This window comes from Phacochoerus africanus, chromosome 9, assembly GCF_016906955.1.
Source record: "Phacochoerus africanus isolate WHEZ1 chromosome 9, ROS_Pafr_v1, whole genome shotgun sequence".
Classification (NCBI taxonomy): domain Eukaryota; kingdom Metazoa; phylum Chordata; class Mammalia; order Artiodactyla; family Suidae; genus Phacochoerus; species Phacochoerus africanus.
The window spans coordinates 103218484-103243495 of NC_062552.1; the positions used below are offsets into that span (position 1 = coordinate 103218484).

At 43.6% G+C, this 25012-nt stretch overlaps 1 protein-coding gene across 1 annotated transcript in view; it reads right to left on the reverse strand.

Annotated features, from left to right (window-relative positions):
* SPTLC2 (serine palmitoyltransferase long chain base subunit 2) overlaps positions 1-23039 on the reverse strand; it is a 92571-nt gene extending 69532 nt beyond the window's left edge. Inside the window, exon 1 of the mRNA XM_047794588.1 lies at positions 22823-23039. Within this exon, the coding sequence (XP_047650544.1) occupies positions 22823-22951 (129 nt within the window). The 5' untranslated portion in view covers positions 22952-23039. The remainder of the gene's footprint in view (positions 1-22822) is intronic.
* Positions 23040-25012: the final 1973 nt, after the last annotated feature.

Here is a 25012-nt window from a genome sequence, read left to right on the forward strand (position 1 = left end):
TCGTATTTCTAAAAACAAAGACATTCTTTCACATAATACATACAGAACAATTATAAAAATCAGGATTTGCTAGAATACTAATATCTAATCTATAGACTTTAATTTATATTTAATTGTTCTAACAGTGCTCTTTATAGTAAAAGAAAGTCCTAGATGTTGCAGACTGTCTCTTCAGTTTCAGAGAAGAAAAAAAAGGGGAGGGGAGAGAGTTGACAACAGTGTGAAATGACTTAGAAGGAATAATCCTGAGCACAGGTTTCAAGAATCCCAAGAAAGGACATAAAGAAACTGTACAATGGTGCAATAATGGGGAAGTAATTATTGGGAAACAGAAGCTTACATTTCTCATGTAAGTATGAAATCACATAAGCATGATTTTTTAAAGCAAATAAACACATTCCCATTCCAGCTGAATGTGACAGTAGGATAAGAGAACCTGCCTTAACACCAAAGAATCTGCCCACCTGGTGGACAGCTGGGGACCTTATTAAAACAATAATGTCCAATATGAACCACCCCATTATGCTTCAGCAATCAAAGGATTGCTATGTCTTTCCCTTTAAATGAACCCTATTCATTTCCAGTGGCTTGCTGTGTTGTTCCTTAAAATCAGTTCTGCTGAAATGGTCTTTTCTTGGAATTTTACTGAAATGTACTAGCCTATCATTACTGCCTACCACACATACTAGAGAGAACAGTTTGGAATTTTATGTCCATCAAACAAGCTAGGCCACATTCTGTACATATATTTTAAGAAGTGTCCTCTCTTGGGGGTGGTGGGGCTGTACCCGCAAAATATGGACGTTTCTAGGCCAGGATCTAACCTGAGCCACAGCTATGACCTACACCACAGCTGTGCCAGATCCTTTAACCCACTGTGCTGGGCCAGGAATTGAACCTGCAATGCCACAGAAACAACACCAGATGCTTAACCTGTGCACCACAGCGGGAACTCTGTATTTGTGTGTATGTGTCTTCTTTTTTCGGTAAGCAAATTTTGGAAAGTAGGAAGTCCACATTTTTTCTTGCAATCAGGATCAATTCCTGAAGTTCTGTTGGTAAGGATCTCACATGGAATGGACTGAGAAGTGCTTCCAAAGCTAGCTGTAAGACTGACCTCTTTCTGGCCTTACATATTCCTGCTGAAAACGCACACATGCAGACCTGCAGGTATACATGCCCTGGACTCTCGGCCAGCGGCAGCCTGTGCACTCTGGGCTGTGATGTTCTGCACAGGCGTTCTTATCATCACTTGCCACCCACAGCTCTGGGGCACTTTCCTGTGTCTAGATAAGCATCAAGGTATGACAGACAACTGTGACAGTCAGGAGATCTGAGTACAGGTGCATCTCTGCCACACACTGTGCATCTTCTCCTGAGCTCTCTTCCAGCTCTAACATGTTCTGGGCCTGAACCCCATGCCCTCCACGCTGGTCTCGTAGTGGACGTGAACTGGAAAGGCACCTCAGTTCACGCAGGTTGCTCTTCTCTGGGAATGCTCCCTGATACCAGGGGTGGGCCCTGGTGGTCGCATCTGTGCACTGTGACCCATTTCCTGGGTCCTAACTGACTGGCACCTATACCAAAATGAACCCAACAGCACTTTCTTGTGGGGATTTTAAGTTTCAGTGGGGAGAATTTGCCCTTAAGTAGACTAGTACCTGTATTACACTCTTCATTTTCATTTTAGGGCCACACCTACAGCATATGGAAGTTCCCAGGCTAGAGGTTGGATCAGAGCTGCAGCTGCTGGCCTACACCACAGCCACAGTAACGCCAGATCCAAGCCACATCTGTGACCTGTGCCACAGCTTGTGGCAAGTCTGGGTCCTTAACCCACTGAGTGAGGCCAGGGATCAAACCTACATCCTCACAGATGCTAACTGGGTTCTTAACTCACTGAGCCACAAAAGGAACTCCTGTACTAGTTTACGTACCTGAAAAGTTATAAATGTTTTAGTTCTAAAGACAAGTATTTCTTGAAATTTTGTATATTTTCAGTAAAATATATCTTTTTTTTTGATAAAATTTAAAATGAACATATGTAGACATTCCTGCTGTGGTACAGTGGGATCTGCGGCATTTCTGTGCACCAGGACTTGGGTTTGATCCGTGGCCTCTCTCAGTGTGTTAAAGGATCCAGTGTTGGTACAGCTGTGGTGTAGGTCACAGCTGCAGTTGAGTTTTTTTTTAAGGCTGCACCTACAGTGTATGGAAGTTCCCAGGCTACGGGTTGAATCCAAGCTGCAACTGCCAGCCTATGCCGCACTCACAGCAACAAAGGATCAGAGCCGCACCTGTGACCTACACCACAGGCCACGGCAATGCCAGATTGTTAACCCACTGAGGGAGGCCCGAGAGCAAACCTGCATCCTCATAGACATTAGTCAGGTTCATAACCTGCTGAGCCACAACTGAAACTTCTGCAGCTCGATTTGATCTTTGGCCCACGGATTCCATGTGCTGCAGGGCAGCCAAAAAAAGAAAACAACAACGACAACAACAAAATCACATGCAGTGTTTCTCTTGTAAAGTCAACATACTTTACATACTATTTTAAAAATGTATAGTAGTTGGAAAAACACCATGCTTGCAGAACATTAAACCAACATATTAAAATATGAAGAAAATAAATACAGCTGACCCACTCCAATGACCTTATTTTTGTTTATTTTTCCTTTTATAGCATTCCTGCAGCATATGGAAATTTCCAGGCTTAGGGTCTAACTGGAGCTGCAGCTGCAGGCCTACACCCCAGCCACAGTAACACCAGATCTGAGCTGCATCTGTGACCTACACTGCAGCTTATACCAACTCTAGATCCTTAACCCCCTGAACAAGGGCGGGAATGAACCCTCATCCTCACAGAGACTAAGTCAGGTTCTTAACCTGCTGAGCCACAACAGGAACTCTGATGACCTAATTTTAATGTAGTTATCTCTTTAAGGAGGCCTAGTATCCAAATACAATCACATCCTAAGGTATTGTAGGTTAGAACTTTCAATATATGAATTGGAGGGATCAGTTCAGCCCTTGACAATTTTCCCAAGAAATTCTGCTCATGGGCCCAGGGAGACATGTTTAAAAATATTTACTGTAAAAATGCATTACTAAAAAAAAAATTGGAAATAACCCTAGTTGTCCATTGGTAGAAGAGTGGCAAAAAATGTATATATAGCACATTCACACGATGGAATAATATACAGCAGTGAAAAGATGAGCCTAGATCTGTAGTATCAACATGGGTAAATCTCAGAAACGTTGCTAAGCAAAAGTTGCGGAAAGATACACATGGTAAATGTATCTGGGGATTAAAAACATGGAGGGAAATACTATATTGTTTAGGCCTTTATATTTATAGTAAAGGTAATTTTTAAATGCATGGGATCCATAAGAACCAAGTTGAGGGAGTTCCCTAGTGGCTCAATGGGTTAAGGATCTGGCATTGCCACTGCTGTAGTGTGGGTTTGATCTCTGGCCTGGGAACTTCTGCGTACCATGGGCACGGCCAAAACAAAACAAAAACACCAAAAAGTAAATTGAGGTTAGCTTTTATACCTCTGGAGAAGAAGGGAAGTAGCAAAGTTCCCCAGGGTGAACTCATTATGAGGGCTGAAGGACTTCTTAAACAAGTCAGATTGTGACACTCTCCTGAGGGCTTATCACTGATAACAAAATAGTTTCTCTTGTTCCAAGGCCCCATATATCATCTGGCTGGCTCCCCGCTTCCTCTCTGACTTCGTATCCTGCCAAGTCACTGTACTGTAGCCAAGCTGGCCTTTCTGCTCTTCCCTGAACACACCAAACACACCAGCCTCAGAGCTTTTCCCTTGATTTCTTATCTGGAAACTTCTGGTTCTCTTCCCTACTCCATGTAGATCTTTCCTTACCCCTTTCCTCCTTCAGGGAGGTGGTCCCTGACCACTCTGTCTGAAATGCTCTGCATGATTTGTTTTCTTCCGGTTATAGGACTTATAACAGCCTGATAGTTTGTCATATGCCTGTGTGCTTATTTATTGTCTGCCTCTCTCACTGGATGGTACTATATTCTAACGCTCAAATCATACTTAGCTCGTAGTAGAGGCTCAAGTGTTAATGGAATAAATGAATGAATGAATGTTAACTTTAATGTTTTGTTTAATGGAAGAAGATAAGATCTGAAGCATATAAGCTAATTTTTAAGTGGTTTTTTTTTTTTTTTTTTGCTTTTTAGGGCCATACCCGTGGCACACGGAGGTTGCCAGGGTAAATTTTTATAAGTTTTGTTAAGTCAAGTGTTGAGTATACCTTTATCTCTATTTTTTTGTATTAAATATAGTATGGTATTTTGTTTGTACTTGCTGTTTGGCAAAAACCAATTTCCCCAAGTAATGTAATAAACACAAGTGAGAAATGAATTGTGGTAAGCGGTACATGTGCCACTAATGAAACCCACAGCATAACTTTTAGTGTTTCAGGTTTACTGGTAGATAAAAACAATAGGGAATTCCTGAGGGTTCTTACTAGTAGGGGTGACAACTCATGAGAAAGAGACCGATAACGGTCCTGATGGTCTGAAAATGGCACAGCCATGCTCTAGTATATTTTGTTGCCTTTATTAGCTCTTCCCAAGGGGCCAGCGGTGATTCCTGCCCCACCCTTCCCAATGGCTTACAGAAGACACTGGTCAGTGCTTCAAGGGAAGGGACACCTATCAGCATTGACTTCTGGGAATGTCCCCCTCTCTCAGCTTGATTCAAAATGCCAAGAAGCTGGGCTAAGACATCTGGTCTGTGGTCAGCGATTAGACGTGATAGAAGTACCCGTTAGAGACGTCTGCTGTACATGCTAAGGGGTAATATCTTTACTGCCTCCTGTACAAGCTTAACTCTCATGTAGGCAAAGGAAGCAGGTTATTTCCAGGACAGCCAAGTTAATTAGTGTTAGTTTTGGTTTCCTAAAAACAGACATTTCTTAGCAGAGGAAATGAAACTCATATATCCATTTATCGCAATCCTTATATAGCTGATAATATGAACAGCAAAAAGAGTTAACTATATGAATAGAAAAAAATGAGCATAAAGATTGAGTTTAAAGTGAAATTCTAATTTGAAGTCGCTGATAATTTTAAAAACAGATTCAGTTGTATTATCTCTGAAATAATTAAAGGAAAATTTGATTCATAGAAAATCTCAGGAATATGACTAAGAAATGGCAATAAATGGAATATGTGGAGACTTGGATTCTGGCCCCCACTTTGAATTTAACGTTCTTGTGACTGGACAAATTACTTAAGTTTTCCTTAGTTTTATCATTAGTCACGTGAGGAAGAAAAGTGAGACAGCTTGAGAATCGTTTGTAACAGAGATGCTTCTCATTTTGTGTACATTTTTTTTTTTGTCTTTTTGCTATTTCTTGGGCCGCTCCCGAGGCATATGGAGTTTCCCAGGCTAGAGGTCTAATCGGAGCTGTAGCTGCCAGCCTATGCCAGAGCCACAGCAACACCAGATCCTAGCTGAGTCTGCGGCCTACAGCACAGCTCATGGCAACACTGGATCCATAACCCCCATAATTCCATTATATTATTCAGCTGTTGTGAATAATGTCACTCTTTTTTTTTTTTTTTTTTGGTCTTTCCTAGGGCTGCTCCCTCGGCATATGGGGGTTCCCAGGCTTGGGGTCTAGTCTAACTGGAGCTGTAGCCACCGGCCTACGCCAGAGCCACAGCAACATGGGATCCGAGCCGCGTCTGCAACCTACACCACAGCTCACGGCAACGCTGGATGGTTAACCCACTGAGCAAGGGCAGGGATCGAACCCGCAACCTCATGGTTCCCAGTCGGATTCGTTAACCACTGCGCCATGATGGGAACTCCTCATTTTGTGTACATTTTTCATCCTGCATATTTATGTATAAATTCCTTTAGACAATATCCTTTAAAACAGTTTCCTTATTCCCCATCCTTTTTTAAAGTATGGTTGATTCACAGTATTTCTTCAGGTTCTTTGTACAGCAAAGTGACCCAATCACACACAGTTCTCTGTGCTGTAAAGTAGGGCCCCATTGCCCATCCATTCCCAATTTAACAGTTTGCATCCAAAACCCCTAAATTGCTCGTCCATCCCACTCCCTCCCCCTCCTTGTTCCCTTTTATCTCAAAAATCATGTTGATCACCTTTGCATCCTTTTTCTCTTAAAAAAAAAACTTGCAAAATTCTTGAAGGCTTGAATAAGGAGTATCTCTTATTGTATTGTCAAATACAGGGAACAGTTCTTCACATATACTTAGAAATGAAGTATTTGTTGAATGAGTGAGAAAAATGAGAGGTTTATGGTGATTTTGAGCTTTTTGGTAGAAAAGGGACTCTGAGCTTCTAGGAGAGTCTTTGATGTCTGAGAATTAGTTTTGCAGTTTTAGAAATGTTTTAAAGAAATAAAAAGGAGGAATCTACTCTTCTGGGAACATGAAATCAAAGGGAGGAATCAAGGTGTGGGAGATTTCCCCAGGCTAGCAGTACTGAAATACCAGGCGACTGACTGTGTAGACACTGTACACGGTGCCTTCTTTGGGTCACACTCACATTCCCTCTCAGCCTCCTGGGAAAGCAGAAGTTTTTGATTGATTGCTGGGCAGTACTTATAAAAGACCGGCAGAGACTAAAGTCAATGTTGTTTTTGCCTTTTTTTTTTTGCTTTTGACAGCTGCACCTGTGGCACACAGAAGTTCCCAGGCTAGGGGTCGAATTGGAGCTTTAGCTGCCGGCCTACACCACAGCAACAACAGATCCGAATCGAGTCTGTGACCTACACCACAGCTCACATCAATGCCAGATCCCTGACCCACTGAGCAAGGGCAGGGATGGAACCTGCATCCCCATGGACAGTCGGATTTGTTTCCACTGCACCACAATGGGAACTCCTATGTTTGCCTTTTGCTCCCTTAGATATGGCAAAGGCCTGAGCACCTCCATCTAACTAGGGGTTGAATTGAGTGGGGCTGGGGTGAAGTTTCAGGTAGGTTCAGTCCATACAAATGAGTAGAGTGTCTCAGGATAGGATCTCTTGCATGTTTGTTGCAGGCCCTTCCCTCTAGTATGGCTTTACTTCCTAAGCATTGTAAGATTGTGATAGATTTTCGGTCACCTTTCTAGTCCATCTCCCTAGCTTCTCCAGCACTTGGTAAATGTCCTGAGCAGAAAACTGGTTCACCTATCTGGGACTCTTCATATCAACCCATACAATGCTCATAAACTCCGTTGGTTTTGCTTTCTCTTGGTGGAGTTCTGCCTATGCCAAGTCCAACTATGATCTGTCTGTGCCCAAACTCTGCAAATACCACCAGGAGAGAAAATGACTAGCAATTTTAGCTAAGAAAAGACTTTTCCATCTCTGGAATTTTAGTTCACTGTGTCCTCTTTCAATGTTAGACAAATCTTCAGTGTCTTTAAAACTACTTCTTGTTTTGAGTAATCAATATGATTTTATCTAGTTTTTATGTGAACATGATGGCTTGCCTTTACCTATTAACTCCAATTTGGAAGCAGGAATCTCAATATTGGTTTTGTGGGGGTTTTTTGGTTTCTTTTTGTTTATTTAAATGGCTGCACCATAGCACATGTCCTCAGGTCAGGAATTGAATCCGAGCTGCAGCTTCAACCTACACCACAGCTGAATTCAGCTGGTAGCACTGAATCCTTTAACCCACTGCTTTGGGCCAGGGACTGAACCCATGACTCCACAGTGACCTGAGCTGTTGCAGCTGGATTCTTAACCCACTGCACCACAGCAGGAACTACTCTGTATTGTTTTTTTGATTTTTTTTTGTTGCTATAAATGTGACATTTATTTATTTATTTATTTTTGCTTTTTAGGGCCACACTTGTAGCATATGGAGGTTCCTAGTCTAGGGGTCAAATTAGAGCTGTAGCTGCCAGCCTACGCCACGGCCACAGCAATGTAGGATCTGAGCCATGTCTGTGACCTAACACCACCATTCACAGCAACGCTGGATCCTTACGCCACTGAGCAAGGCCAGGGATCAAACCTGTGTCCTTGTGGATGATAGTCAGACTCATTACCCACTGAGCCACAACAGGAACTCCTAAATGTGACATTTGATTTTTTTTTTTTTGTCTTTTTGTCTTTTTCTAGGGCCTCACCCACACAGCATATGGAGGTTTCCAGGCTAGGGGTCTAATGGGAGCTGTAGCCACCGGCCTACGCCAGAGCCACAGCAATGTGGGATCCAAGCCGCATCTGCGACCTACACCACAACTCATGGCAACACCAGGTCTTTAACCCACTGAGCGAGCCAGGGATCAAACCTGAAACCTCATGGTTCCTAGTCAGATTCATTAACCACTGAGCCATGATGGGAACTCCTAAATGTGACATTTAAATCAACCAGACAGAAATGATTTCTCTTTGTGAAGTATGGAGATAGGCAGGTAGTCTTGGGTAAGTATGTTACGAGGTATCTTCTTTGTTGTTTGCCAGTCTTTAAAGATGTTGTCTTCAGTTAGCATCTTCAACACATCTACATTCTAGGCCATAGGAGGAGGGAAAGAGAAGTGAAGGAAAACTGCTGTTGCAAAGGATGTAATCCAGCCCTGGTACCCATCATTTGTGTTCACTTGCTATTGGCCAGAATTCCTCACACAGCTACCTTTAGCTGCAAGAGAGACTGGGAAATGTGGACTGTAGCTGGGTTGCCATGTACTAAAACTGAGAGAGTCTACTACTAAAGGGAACTTTGGGAGAATACATATATAGGGGGCCACCTAGCTGCCTCTTCCACAGTATGGTATGAGGAAAAGCTCTAATTAGAGGGCTTTTTTCCCCCAGTCAGTTTTCTTAAAATCTTGTATTAAATAATCTATTACTTGCCTTTTGGTTTGTGATTGTACTACTGTGAAAGAGTCTTATTTAATGGTCATGAGCATATTCTCTATACCTGGACAAACTCAGCAGACAAATACTCTCTGAATTTTGACTTGTGGTCTTTTGTTCCCCCTAAAAAATACTGGTTCTGGAGTTCCTGTCATGGTGCAGCAGAAACGAATCCAACTAGGAACCATGAGGTTGCGGGTTGATCCTTGGCCTTGCTCAGTGGGTTAAGGATCCAGCATTGCTGTGAGCTGTGGTGTAGGTCAAAGACGCGGCTCGGATTCTCTGGTGTAGGCTGGCAGCTACAGCTCCGATTAGACCCCTAGCCTGGGAACCTACATGTGCTGTGGGTGTGGTTCTTAAAAAAAAAAAATGCTTCTGACTTTTCTCTCTTTTTTTTTGTCTTTTTTTTTGCTATTTCTTGGGCCGTTCCCGAGGCATATGGGAGGTTCCCAGGCTAAGGGTCTAATCGGAGCTGTAGCCACCAGCCTACACCAGAGCCACAGCAACACAGGATCCGAGCCGCGTCTGTGACCTACACCTCAGCTCACGGCAACGCCAGATCGTTAACCCACTGAGCAAGGGCAGGGATCGAACCCGCAACCTCATGGTTCCTAGTCGGATTCGTTAACCACTGCGCCACGACGGGAACTCCTCTTTCTCTTTTTTAATCATTTTTTAAATTAAAGCATAGTTACAATGTTGTGTCAATTTCTGCTCTACAGCAAAGTGACCCAGTCGTACATACATATACATACACATTCTTTTTCTTTTTTTTCTCTTTTTTTGCTCTTCAGGGCCACACCCACGGCATATGGAGGTTCCTATGATAGGGGTCTAATTGGAGCTACAGGTTCCAGCCTACACTACAGCCACAGGCACACCAGATCTGAGGCGCACCTGCGTCCTACACCACAGGCACACCAGATCTGAGGCGCATCTGCGTCCTACACCACAGGCTCAAAGCAATGCCAAATCCTTAACCCACTAAGCAAGGCCAGGGATTGAACCCACAACCTCACAGTTCCTAGTCAGATTCCTTTCCACTGTGCCACAACGGGAACTCCCATATTCTTTTTCTTAGATCATCTTCCATCATGTTCTATCCCAAGAGATTGGACACAGTAGGAACTCATTGCCCAACTTTTTTCCTTTTTTTTGGGGGGGGGGTTCTATCTTCATGTGTGTTAATGAGAACCTGATGTCTCTTAAAAAATGAGAATCTGATGTCTCTTAATAAAGGGAGGTATGTAGTTATAATTTTGAACCAGGTGTCCCTTATCCAAGAGATAGTAAGTGATATTCCACATGCACAAAATTGACAAAGTTGGGAGACATTTTCAAAAATTTGCTAAAGCTTTAAAAGTTTGAGTGTTAGGAGTTCATGTTGTGGCTCAGTGGTTAACGAATCTGACTAGGAACCATGAGGTTGCGGGTTTGATCCCTGGCCTCACTCAGTGGGTTAAGGATCCAGCATTGCAAGTGAGCTGTGGTGTAGGTCGCAGAGGCGGCTCGGATCCTGTGTTGCTGTGGCTGTGGCATAGGCCGGTGGCTACAGCTCCAATTAGATCCCTAGCCCGGGAACGTCCATATGCCGTGGGTGCAGCCCTAGAAGAAGGCAAAAAGACCAAAAAAAAAAAAAAAAAACTTCTAACAAACAAAAGTCCAGGACCAGATGGCTTCACAAGAGAATTCTATCAAACATTTAGAGAAGAGCTAACACCTCTCCTTCTGACACTATTCCAAAAAATTGCATGGGAAGGGACACTCCCAAACTCATTCTATGAGACCACCATCACCGTGATACCAAAACCAGACAAAGATTCCACAAAAAAAGAAAACTATAGGCCAATTTCACTGATGAACATAGATGCAAAAATCCTCAACAAATTACTAGCAAACCACATCCAACAATACATTAAGAGGACTGTGCATCATGATCAAGTGGGATTTATCCCAGGGATGCAAGGATTCTTCAATATCCGCAAATCAATCAGTGTGATATACCACTAACAAACTGAAGAATAAAAACCCTCTCGATAGATGCAGAAAAAGCCTTTGACAAAATCCATCACCCATTTCTGACAAAAACCCTTCAGAAAGTGGGCATAGAGGAAACCTACCTCAACATAATTAAGGCCATATATGACAAACCCAGAGCTAACATCATTCTCAATGGTGAAAAGCTGAAAGAATTCCCGCTGAGATCAGGAACAAGACAAAGATGCCCGCTCTTGCCACTACTATTCAACATAGTTTTGGAAGTCCTAGCCACAGCAATCAGAGAAGTAAAAGAAAAGAAATCCAAATTGGAAAGGAAGAAGTAAAACTGTCACTATTTGCAGATGACATGATACTATATTTAGAGAATCCTAAAGATGCTACCAGAAAACTGTTGGAACTCATCAATGAATTTGGTAAAGTCACAGGATACAAAATTAATACACTGAAATCGACTGCATTTCTATATACTAACAACAAAAGATCAGAAAGAGAAATTAGGGAAGCAATCCTATTTACCATCACATCCAAAAGAATAAAATACCTAGGAATAAACTTACCTAAAGAGACAAAAGACTTGTACTTTGAAAACTCTAAGACACTGATGAAAGAAATCAAAGATTACATAAACAGATGGAAAGACATACCACGCTCTTGGATTGGAAGAGTCAATATTATGAAAATGACAATACTACCCAAGGCAATCTACAGATTCAATGCAATCCTTATCAAATTACCAAGGACATGTGTCACAGAACTCAAACAAAATATTTTAAAGTTGGTTTGGAAGCGCAAAACACCCAGATTAGCCAAAGACATCCTGAAAAAGAAAAATGGAGCTGGAGGGATCAGGCTCCCTGACTTCAGACTATACTACAAAGCTACAGTCATGAAAACGGTACGGTACTGGCACAAAGACAGAAATGGATCAGTGGAACAGGATAAAAGCCCAGAATTAAACCCACGCACCTACAGCCAACTAATCTATGACAAAGGAGGCAAGAATATACAATGGAGAAAAGAGAGCCCATTCAATAAGTGGTGCTGGGAAAAATGGACATCTATAAGAATGAAATTAGAACACTTCCTAACACCATACACAAAAATAAACTCAAAGTGGATTAAAGACCTAGATATAAGACCAGACACTATAAAACTCTTAGAGGAAAACACAGGCCACTCTCCAACATAAACAACAGCAACATCTTCTCAGATCCACCTCCTTGAGTAATGACGATAAAAACAAAAATAAACAAATGGTATTTAATTAAAAGTTTCTGCACAGCAAAGGAAACCCTAAACAAAACAAAAAGACAACCCACAGAATGGGAGAAAATCTTTGCAAATGAATCAACTGACAAGGGATTAATCTCCAAAATTTATAAACACCTCCTACAGCTTAATACTAAAAAAACAAACAACCCCATCAAAAAATGGGCAGAAGATCTAAACAGACAGTTCTCCAAAGAAGACATACAGATGGCCAAAAAACACATGAAAAAACTCACTCATTCTTAGAGAAATGCAAATCAAAACCATTATGAGGTACCACCTTACACCAGCCAGAATGGCCATCATCAAAAAGTCTACAAATATTAAGTGCTGGAGAAGGTGTGGAGAAAATAGAACCCTATTACACTGTTGGTGGGAATGTAAATTGGAGCAACCACTGTGGAAAACAGAATGGAGATTCCGCAGAAAACTAAAAATAGAATTATCATTTGATCCAACAATCCCACTCCTGGGCACCTATCCAGAGAAAACCATGACTCTCAAAGACACATACATGTACTCCAGTGTTCACTGCAGCACTATTTTCAATAGCCAAGACATGGAAACAACCTAAATGTCCATCGACAGAGGAGTGGATCAAGAAGATGTGGTACATATACACAATGGAATATTACTCAGCCAATAAAAGGAAAGAAATAGGAGTTCCCGTCGTGGCGCAGTGGTTAACGAATCCGACTAGGAACCATGAGGTTGCGGGTTCGGTCCCTGCCCTTGCTCAGTGGGTTAACGATCCGGCGTTGCCGTGACCTGTGGTGTAGGTTGCAGACATGGCTCGGATCCTGTGTTGCTGTGGCTCTGGCGTAGGCCGGTGGCTACAGCTCCGATTCAACCCCTAGCCTGGGAACCTCCATATGCCGCAGGAGCGGCCCAAGAAATAGCAACAACAACAACAACAACAATAAAGACAAAAAGACAAAAAAAAAAGGAAAGAAATAACGGCATTTGCAGCAACATGGATGGACCTACAAATTATCATGCTAAGTGAAGTCAGTCAGACAATGAGACACCAACATCAAATGCTATCACTTACATGTGGAATCTAAAAAAAGGACACAGTGAACTTCTTTGCAGAACAGATACTGACTCACAGACTCTTTTGCAAAACTTATGGTTTCCAAAGGAGACAGGTTGGGGGGTGCGGGGGATGCACTGAGGGTTTGGGATGGAAATGCTATAAAATTTGGTTGTGATGACTGTTGTACACCTATAAATGTAATAAAATTCATTAATTAAAAAAACCCATAGACTCTGTATCTGTTAAATTTCTTTAGATTATTAACAACTGACTCAAGCTAAACAAAAACGTGATTTATTGTAAGGATGATAGGTATACAAAAGAAAAATGAGAGAGTGGGAGGAACTGATGAATAATTCAGAAAAGGCAAAAAGGCAGGAAATAGCACAATGCTTGGGATATCTGCAATGGGAATTTATGGACCGTTCCAGGGCCCTTCAGACTCCTTCCCCATGAAATTTTAAATCCCCACAAGAAAGTGCTGTTGGGTTCATTTTGGTATAGGTGCTTACCCTGTGCCAGTCAGTTAGGACCCAGGAAATGGGTCACAGTGCACAGATGCGACCACCAGGGCCCACCCCTGGTATCAGGGAGCATTCCCAGAGAAGAGCAACCTGCGTGAACTGAGGTGCCTTTCCAGTTCACGTCCACTACGAGACCAGCGTGGAGGGCACGGGGTTGCAGGCCCAGAACATGTTAGAGCTGGAAGAGAGCTCAGGAGAAGATGCACCTGTACTCAGATCTCCTGACTGTCACAGTTGTCTGTCATACCTTGATGCTTATCTAGACATAGGAAAGTGCCCCAGAGCTGTGGGTGGCAAGTGATGATAAGAACGCCTGTGCAGAACATCACAGCCCAGAGTGCACAGGCTGCCGCTGGCCGAGAGTCCAGGGCATGTATACCTGCAGGTCTGCATGTGTGCGTTTTCAGCAGGAATATGTAAGGCCAGAAAGAGGTCAGTCTTACAGCTAGCTTTGGAAGCACTTCTCAGTCCATTCCATGTGAGATCCTTACCAACAGAACTTCAGGAATTGATCCTGATTGCAAGAAAAAATGTGGACTTCTTACTTTCCAAAATTTGCTTGCCAAAAAAAAAAAAGAGGACCCTTCTGGAAATATAGGTTCAGTGTGGCATAGTCTGTGTAATGGACATAAAGCTCCAAACTGTTCTCTCTAGTATGTGTGGTAGGCAGGACTAAGAGGCTAGTACATTTCAGTAAACTTCCAAGAAAAGATAAGCTTCTGAAATCAGCTCTCAAGACAAGAACTCTATTGTCATCCCCAATATCTAATTTAGACTCCTCAAAAATTACCAGTAAGTTCTGAACTGCCAAATCCAGTGACATAATAAAGACAAACCTGAACACAACAACACAACCCAGGCTCTATCAACTTACTAAGGGCTAGTTATTTAAATTGTCTGGAATTCAGTCTTACTGGTACAATCAGGCTCTTGTTCAGATTAGATAGGTAAAGAAGCTGGAGGTGCTGGCCACAGTACACGGTACCAATTAGCATTACCATCCTTGTTTTCTCAGCACCAAGATGTTGCTGGCCCCTCCTTAATGAGCCACCCTCCACTTCCTCAGGCTTTCTATACCCCTTCCCAACACTTCTGTTCTTCTCCATTCGGCCTTCTTCAGCCGTGCATGTGTGTTTGTATGTGTCTTCTCCCAAAAGCGTTGTGATGCCTCAATATTACATCCTCAGTGCCTCTTCTTCTTGCTTAATGCCCTCCTCTATCTACTTTACCAGCTCCCATGGCTTCTACTACCACCCATTCGTTCCTTCAACGAAGATTTCCCAAGTTCCTATTACATACCAGGCACAATGCAAGTAGTAAAATCTCGGATGTTTGCAGAAGGGGTATTAGGCAGTAAGAGGCTTATTTAGAATAATTCAAAACCATCACATTTGACAAGTCCGTATTTATCTGTACTAAAGTTCCAAATCTTTCCAAATTGCAAAAATTTTTGATATTTTCCCCAACCTCAATATGTATTATTTGGAGTAAGGCTGGATCACACCCATAGTCTCAGTAAAACTGCATTTGTCTTTTTTTGTTGTTGTCTTTTTTTTTTTTTTTTAGGGCTATACCCACGGCACATGGAGGTTCCCAGGCTAGGGGTTGAATCAGAGCTGTAGCTGCTGGCCTATGCCACAGCCACAGCAATGCCAAATCCAAGCCACATCTGCAACCTACACCACAGCTAAGGGCAACACCAGATCGTTAACCCACTGAGTGAGGCCAGGGATCGAACCTGCGTCCTTATGGATGCTAGTCAGATTTGTTTCCACTGAGCCAAGATGGGAACTCCAAAATTGCATTTTTCACTGTACTTGGAAAATATCAGAAAACAACAGACTGATTTTATAGATCACATTAAAAAATAAGCCCCCAACACAGGGGCTATCCCAATCCTTTAAGGTCTTAGAGTACATATGTATTATTTCTACAATCAGAAGCAAAAATTATTTTAAAACATAAGGAAAAACCACCACTGTTACCTTCACAATGGTCTTGAAGGTGGTCTTTTTTTTTTTTTTTTTGTCTTTTTGCTATTTCTTTGGGCGGCTCCTGCGGCATATGGAGGTTCCCAGGCTAGGGGTCGAATCAGAGCTGTAGCCACCAGCCTACGCCAGAGCCACAGCAACGCGGGATCCGAGCCGCGTCTGTGACCTACACCTCAGCTCACGGCAACGCCGGATCGTTAACCCACTGAGCAAGGGCAGGGACCGAACACGCAACCTCATGGTTCCTAGTCGGATTCGTTAACCATTGCCCCACGACGGGAACTCCTGAAGGTGGTCTTAAAGACAACAAACTCTAAGATAAATTTTCGGAGCTCAAATCAGTCAAGGGCAAAAGGTTTATTACTTTCTTAATCGGTCACAAATTACACATTATATTATGGAAGGTTTCTTAGAAGTTATTCACAAAGCAACAGACTTCTGAGGCCACAGACCACGTATTTAGTTAAGTAAGGCACACCCACTCAGAATGCAAACATAGCCTCTACCCATCCCTCTCAATTGCCTATTCTGTCAATAAACACTGCTTCTTTCTTTCAAAAATGGAATCTAACTGAATCACAACTAATTAACCACACACTATGATGTTTCTAGGGCACCTAGGCCAATCTTAAAAAGTAGGCAAGTCTGCCTTCCCTGAAAATCCAAGTTCTAAAATACCACATTAAGGAGTTTCCACTGTGGCGCAATGGGATCGGCACCTTGGGAGCACTGGGATGCAGGTCTGATCCCCAGCCTGGCCCAGTGGGTTAAGGATCCACTGCAGCTGCAGTTGAGCTAGCAACTGCGGCTCAGATCTGATCCCTGGCTCAGGAACTCCATGTGCCACAGGACAGCCAAAAAAGAAAAAAAACAAAACAAAACTGTATTAAGAATACAGTGATCTATATATTAAATACCCATCTCATTTCACAAGAATTTTTATTAAAGAGAATTTCTGAATACCTCAAACGACTTTGGAATTTTTCAGATCCAGCTACCAAGACCTGAAATATTCTTCCTGTTGGAACAAAAAGCATTTGAAACAAAAATATATTCCTGCAAGTTATGCACAGTTACAACATTATTTTTGCAAAGCTTTGAGGCCTTCAGATGTCTCATCAGGCCTTGCGAAACCCGAACAGGTACTCTGGCCATTCTAGCTACTCCTCCTGTTCCTGTGTCATAACTAACTTCTCCTTTTCCAAGGTACTGTTTCTTCTCAGTGGAAACAAAAGCTAGTAGCTACTTAGTAAACTAAGTTTCATTAGTTATTCATTTGTCTTCTTCTAAGTATAAGTAGCAAGACCAACACTGTTTATTCACTTTACTTATTTAAATAGGAATGTAACTTATGCCCCCGTTACTCAGTTACTCCTTAAAACAGACTCTTACTTATTCTGGCAGCTAGAAGGCTGTCATCCTTCTAATATCTCATTAAACCTATTCCTAAAAGGAAGAAACTTAGGTTCAAACTCTCTCAAAGACAGATAATATTTTTCTTCTGTATTTGCTAAGGAAGGTTAAATGTGTAAATAAATCTCAAAAGTCTATAAAGAAATGGATGACAAAAAAAGTGCTGTTAATAAGAGGCTTCAAAAGTAGAAACCAAAAGTATTATATTTCAGATGGAACCAAAATATGGCATTTATTTAATCAAATGTTAAATCCAAGGTAAGAAACTCTTGGTAATTAGGATCACTGACTACTCCAAATCATTGCTGAGAAAATTTCCTGCAAAGCCTCTAGAGGTCTTTAAAAATAGGATAGACTCATCTATCAAGAGTAGTTTTAATAAAGTCCTACACAGAGATAAAGGAACTGAATTACATAAACCCCTATGGGGTCCTTCCAGCTCTAATTCTGCCAAAAGCTTCCAATTCTCTTTCAATGCTAACTGCTACCCTTTGCCTTTTCAAAAAAGGCTGATCCTCTTCCTTCACTCCTCTGAATGTCAGGGAGGAAAATTACTTCTCCTCTTCCCTGTGAAAACTCCATTTATCATCATCATTGAAAAACAGCAACGGGGAGTTCCAATCGTGGCACAGCGGAAACAAATGGACTAGGAACCATGAGGCTAGGGGTTCGATCCCTGGCCTTGCTCAGTGGGTTAAAGATCCGGTGTTACCGTGAGCTGTGGTATTGGTCATAGACTCAGCTTGGATCTGGCTTTGCTGTGGCTGTGGCTGTGGCAAAGGCCAGCAGCTACAGCTCTGATTCAGCCCCTAGCCTGAGAACATCCATGTGCCGTGGGTGTGGCCCTCAAAAGACAAAAAAAAAAAAAAAAAAAACACAAAAAACCAAAACCAGCAACAGGAGTTCCCGTTGTGAGTCAGCAGGTTACAAAACCAACCAGTATCCTTGAGGATGCGGGTTCAATCTCCGGCCTCACTCAGTGGGTTAAGGATCTGGCGTTGCTGTGGCTGTGGTGTAGGCTGGGAGCTGTAGCTCCAATTCGACCCCTAGCCTGGGAACTTCCATATGCTTCAGGTGCAGCCCTAAAAAGCAAAAAAAAAAAAAAAAAAAAAAGCCAGCAATGTCTATACCCATAAGAATGGCTATCCTAAAGGAAAAAACCCAGCTCTCCTATGTCTCTCCTTTACTCTCATACTACTACACCACCAACACTTCTTTTTTTTTTTTTTTTTGGTCTCTTTAGCTATTTCTTGGGCCGCTCCTGCGGCATATGGAGGTTCCCAGGCTAGGGGTCGAATCAGAGCTGTAGCCACCGGCCTACACCACAGCCACAGCAACTCAGAATCCGAGCCATGTCTGCAACCTACACCACAGCTCAGGGCAACGCCGGATTGTTAACCCACTGAGCAAGGGCAGGGACCGAACCCGCGACCTCATGGTTCCTAGTCGGATTCGTCAACCACTGCACCACGACAGGAACTCCACCACCACCAACACCTCTGACCCCAGGTGTGGGCATGGGGGTGGGAGGCTTTACATGTCACCAAGCAGTACTGTGATATCAGCTGGGTGTTCTACAATTTAACTCACCTTTAATATCTACCTGGAGAGAGCATCAAATCAAAGAGGTTAAGGGTTCGGTCTCATTAGACTGTCTCCACTCCAACCTCAGATGCCAATCTCAAGTCCAGGTTGTTACCAGTGCTTCTGACCAGTTGGGGAGGTTCCTGTGACCCCCTCCTCAGGTTCAATTAATTTGCTGGACCAGCTCATAGAACTCAGGAAAACTGTTTGCTTACTGTATCTCAGTTTATTACAAAAAGATATGATAAGGGACCCAGATGGAAGATATGTAGAGCCAGGTCCAGGGGAAGAGGCACAGAGCTCCCTGGTGTGCCCACTCTCCTAGCACTTCCATGTGTTCAGCAACCCAGAAGCGCTCTGAACCCAGTACTCTGGGGATTTTTATGGCGACTTCATCACATAAGCATGATCAATCATTAATTCTATTTCCAGCCTCTTTCCCTCTGGAGAATGGGTGATGGGGTGGGGTGGAGAATTCCAAGCTTCTAATCATAGCTTCATCTCTCTGGTGACCAAGTGGACTCCCATCCAGGAGCCCACCAAGCGTCAGGACATTAGAACAAAAAAATGTTTCTATTACTAGGAAATTTCAAGGGATTTAGGAGCTCTGTCGGAAACTGGGGGGGAGGGGTGTCAAAGACCAAATGTTAGAACAAAAGACGCTTCTAGTGCTCTTATCACTTAGGAAATTACACAGATTTTAGGAGTTCTGCACCAGGAGTTGGGGCAGATATATATATATTTCCCCCTCTATAATCTAACAGCTACTATCAAAAAAAAAAAAAAGAAAGAAAGAAAGAAAAAGCAAATAACAAGTGTTGGTGAGGATGTGGAGAAATTTGAACCCTCATGCACTGCTGATGGATATGTAACTGTGTAAAACATTATGGGGGTTCCTCAAAAATTAAATAGAATTACTGTATGATCCAGCAATCCCACTTCAAGGTATATACCCAAAAGCACTGAAAGCAGGATCTAACAAGCATTTGTACACCCATGTTAAGAGTGACATTAGGAGTTCCCGTCGTGGAGCAGTGGTTAACGAATCCGACTAGGAACCATGAGCTTGCGGGTTCGATCCCTGCCCTTGCTCAGTGGGTTAAGGACCCAGCGTTGCCGTGAGCTGTGGTGTAGGTCACAGATGCGGCTCGGATCCCATGTTGCTGTGGCTCTGGCGTAGGCCGGTGGCTACAGCTCCAATTAGACCCCAAGCCTGGGAACCCCCATATGCCGAGGGAGCAGCCCTAGGAAAGACCAAAAAAAAAAAAAAGTGACATTATTCACAACAGCTGAATAATATAATGGAATTATGGGGGTTATGGATCCAGTGTTGCCATGAGCTGTGCTATAGGCCGCAGACTCAGCTAGGATCTGGTGGTGTTGTGGCTGTGGTGTAGGCTGGCAGCTACAGCTCCTATCTGACCCCTAGCCTGGGAACTTCCATATGCCACAGTACAGCCCTAAAAATTTAAAAAAAAAAAGGTTTGGATGGTACATTTCATGTTATGTATATTTTAACACAATACAAAAATTTGGGACAAAATCCGCAGAAAACAAAACCAAGCAGTAATGTCTGACTGTTCCATAATGCCCCATCTACCACATAATCTATTCACTCAAACTCTAAACCCAAATCCAACAAAGAGGCAAACATATACATTCACCCCTTCAAACACAGAAATATAGGCTCTCGAGGCCATAGAGGGATCTTAGAAGTTTCTAATTTCTCTCCTATTCATTAAAATACAAGTGGTGGAATATGTGAGGAAAAACTTATATCTCAGGTTTAAAAACCACTTTACACTGTTTTAGTAAAAGTACCCACACCTGTGCACTTAACATCATATGTGTATTTTTATGGCATAACTGGCAACATTTCCCTCAGAAACTGGGGAAAAAAAAATAGAGCTTGGAACACTAGCACATCACCTTAATTAAGACAAAAACAACTTTAAAAAGTATTTTTAAGATATTCTTGCACTGATGAAGTTTCTTTTGCTTAAGAAAAAGAAGGAGGGAGGAGTTCCCTTCGTGGCTGTGTTTAACGAACCTGGTAGAATCCATGAGGTTGCTGGTTTGATCCTTGGCCTCGCTCATTGGGTTAAGGATCCAGCATTATCGTGGTGTAGGTGACAGACCTGGCTCAGATCTGGCATTGCTGTGGCTGTGGTGTAGGCCGGCAGCTGCAGCTCCTATTCAACCCCTAGCCTAGAAACTTTCATATGCTGTGGGTAGGGCCCTAAAAAGCAAAAAGAAAAAAAAGAAGGGGAGGGAAATACTCCCACAGACTACATTCCTCGCATTAGTGTACAAAGCTACATACCTAAAGTCTTTGTTTTAAAAAGACGTGTGAGAAATGGTTTTCTAGAAGAGACGCTGCAGCCCTAAACATTCTTTAGGACACTCCACAAGACCATTCTTCCAAATGGCCTTGAGTGAAAATTTTCACTAACATTTATTTTAAAAAGTTAGATTTTCCAGTTACATAGGTTTTTAAAGTTCATTTTAGCCACCTGCTATTTCTTCATCTTATCAGTCAGCAATCTCTGAAGAAATGTCCTGCCCACCAATGCTAAAAAAACTGTTCAGGATTATGGGAGGGAGGAGTCTGATTTACCAACTCAGAACATAAGTATGTTAAGTGAAAAGAGCATTTAAACGTGAAGTACCTCTAGTGCATGAACACCTTTCTCTTGATTCCCTTTTCCCTCTTAAGAATTGTAACCTATGTACTGGCCTGCATTGCATTTTCTGACACTGTTAGGTTTCCCTCTTACAGTGTCTACCACAACAATTCTGTCTTATTAGCCATTTACGTTGCTAGGAAAACAACTTCTCCCATGGCTTATAATGAGCTGATTCTTATCACTTCCTGTCTCACGCTATTATCTCTTCAAAAATGAAAATAAATGTTCCGAAGTTGTGTATCACACTGCCTCACGCCTTACAACTTCAAAGGAGGTCAAGTCTCTTTCTTGTATTTCCCTTCAACTCTTATGGTCTTCCTATCTCAACAAGATCGGGAGAAATGCTCTATTTTTTTGTTTCACACCAAACAGTATCTATCATACCTCCTGAGGTATGATTGAGGGAGGAGGCTGCCAGATACTTACGGTAATGCCAAATTCTAGTACAACAGTTACACTTCCTGCTATGGGGAACAGACTACTTTTGAAAAAAATGATTTCCTTAATATCTGAGAGAGCTTTATAAGTGTTAAAGTCAATTGCAAATTTCACACCCCCCTTTCCACCAACACTGATCTTGCATCTTTTTAACCACCTCGTCTTTAAAAACCATTTCAACAAAATAACTGTCAGTCCAGAGAAGTGGAAAGTTGGTAATGATTGCCTTGAAGTCAGAACTTTTCAAAATATTTCAGAACAGCTTGGATTTCGTTGGTGATTCAGCCTTGGTTAATTAACAGAAAGATTCATCACAAGTCGCCATCAGGCTAAACAATCCCCTTGCGTGACGGCGCTCTTGCTCAAAGGGTCAAAAAGGACCACCTGGTCCCCGGGATGGGCTCTCACCTCGGGCCAAGACCATAATGCTTTTGAGGCACTGGCCCGGGTTCAAGGGCAGATTGGTGGTTGAACGTCCTGCTTGTAGAAGAGGGTAGTTGCGTGGTAGGAGAAGACAGGGTGTGTTTCCGCCCGGTACCACCTCCTAACTTTCTCTGCCTCCCAAGGACCCTAAACGAGGTTTTCCCTTGAGGGCTTCATGGCTCTAGGAGGAAGCAACTACCTGAAGGGCATAGGAGGGAGCCTTGGGAGAAAAAAATCTACAGCCCACGAGTGGATCCTCCCGGTGTCGGAGAAAGCACTCCCTGCTTCTCCTGGGGGACGGCCCCACCTCTGGCGGGACCGGGTAGAGGAAGCAGAGCCCAAACCTCCCTAGGGCGGAGAGGAAAACCTCAGGCGCTGAGAGATAGGAGAGCCCCTGCGCCGCCCTTGAGCCTTCCGGCCCGGGGCAGGCCCGGTCAGTGCCAGGACACGGCCGCTAGCACACCTGAGCAGCGCCCGCTCCCGCTGAGGGTCACCGCGACCTCGCCCGGCCGGGGCACCTCTCCGCACGGGGCAGCTCGCGGTGTCCCCACCCACCGCCCCCGGCCCGGCCGCCTGGTCCCACGTACCTGGCCGGCAGCGGCTGCGGCGGCAGCGGCGCTGCTCCTCACGTACCCGTTCCGCACCTCCCCGTTCGCCACGCAGCCGTTCGCCCGCACCGGGCGACGGCAGCAGCCTTCGGGACCCGGCCGCATCATCCCAGCAGCACCAGGCGCGAGGCAGGATCTGTACGCGGCGGGCAAAGCAGCGGCGGCTCCAAGTCCCGCTCCGCACCCCTCCCACCACCCCGAAACCGGAAATGGCTGCACGCCGCAGCCAATTCCCTGCCGGGCCGTCACGTGGGGGCGGGGCCCGTTCCCTCCCAGGCTGCGACTCGCCCTAGACCGAGCCCGGGAGCGGGAGACTGGGCGGGGAGCGCGGGAGGGTGGTGAGCCTGAGGACCGCGGACCAATCGAGGAGGCGGAGGCGGACCCTGGGCTCCTGTCTGGCCAATCACCGGCGAGAATAAAGCGGCTGGCAGGTGTCGAGGGGGTGTTCCCATAGGGGCCCTTCAACCTGACATCCCCGCTGAGCCCGAGTGTTTAGAGCAGGTTCCCTCTTCTTCAGGGCAGGTCAGTGCCAGGACACGGCCCTCTCTGCCCTTGCCTCCGGGGAAGTTCTCGGGTTTGAATCCCACCCTGAGACAGGGCTTTTTTATTTAATTTGCGAATTCTTCTGTGTTTTTATAGAATACACTTTTTGATATTCCCTCACCATGCTTCAGTAACCGCTGTACATTAATACATTTTTTAAGTAATAACACATCTGTCCCTATCAGGGTTTCTGTACAATTTCCTTAAAAGAACACTTCCTTGAAAGTCAAGAAACTGGTCTTATTCCAGCTCTGCCAGTAACCGGAAGCTAAACCTTGAGTATTTAACCACTTTGGGAGCCAAATCCTTTAAAATGGAGTTAATACTTCCTGCTTCATAGACATTGCAAGAATTATGTTAATAAGGCATTGTGCATCTGTCACATATGTGGCCCATACCAGAAGCATAATATATATATTATTCACCCTTTTAGTTCTATATATATTTAGTTATTAAAAAATAAGGAAATGGATCTACATTATAGCAAGCAAACATTTGGTTACCCATAAAGAATTTAGTGTCACATTTAAGAATATGGAGTAAGAGTCAGTCTGGATTTGAATCCTGGCTTGTGCCACTTACTAGCTAAGTGACCTCTATTTGTCTTCATCTGTTCAGTGGAGATAATGGTAATTGTCCTGAGGATTTAATGAGTTAATACATGTTGTGTATTTTGTACGGGACCTAGCAATTAGTAAACATGTCTAAGTGTTAATTATTATTAATTGCTGAATGGGCCCTTGCGCCTGCATTCCTCCCCCACCCCCTAGGAGCTTTAGAAAGGGGGTTGACAAGTCATCAGTTTTTCATGATTCAGTTGCTGAACAACCTAACAGCAGGTAGGCAGAGCAGACATCCTCTATGAATCGACAAACACCATGATCTCAAAGAATGCAATTTTGAGATAGCATTCTTTTATTTTAGGATGCTAAAAAGAAGCATATGGTTTGCCTCTCACATACAATAAGAGAAGATGAACATACATAAACAACAATAAAAGGCTGACCCAAGTGGGATTGACTAGGTAGCGGGAGTTCCGATGAGGAAGGCTGGCACTGACAAGTCGATTTAATTGGGGCTTAGATGGTGGGCTGAATGAACTTGGAGACAGCTTGGGAGGGAGGTATGGAATGAGCTTGACCTTGAAGGATGAGCATGATTTGGAGAGCTGGAAAGTAGAAGGAAGGGGCAGGTGTCCCTGAGAGAGGGACCCTTCAGAAGCTCAGGTACAGAGGCTAGGAAGAGCAGCTTTGAACTGGAGAGCAGGAGTTAAGGAGCCCAGCTGGATTAAGGAATCCTGATAGCTAATCCCTCCCTCCAGAGGGTAGGACAGCAGGTCCTTGTCTTGTTCTGCCACTTACTCATGTATAGTTTTGTACAAGTCATGTAATATCAGCCTTGGTTTCCTCATCCTTCTTATGAAGTTAATACCTGTACTACTTACCTCACAAGGCTTTTGTGAGCACCAATGATATAATACACAAATGATCTGATGATCTTGCACACCATTGCTAGATTACAAAAGGGATGCCTCAGAAGGCAGTGGGAAACACCCCAGGCTCCTTGTAAACAGGAAAACAGCTCCTTCCAGGGGCACGAGCGGCCTTATCATCATTTTACTGAGTT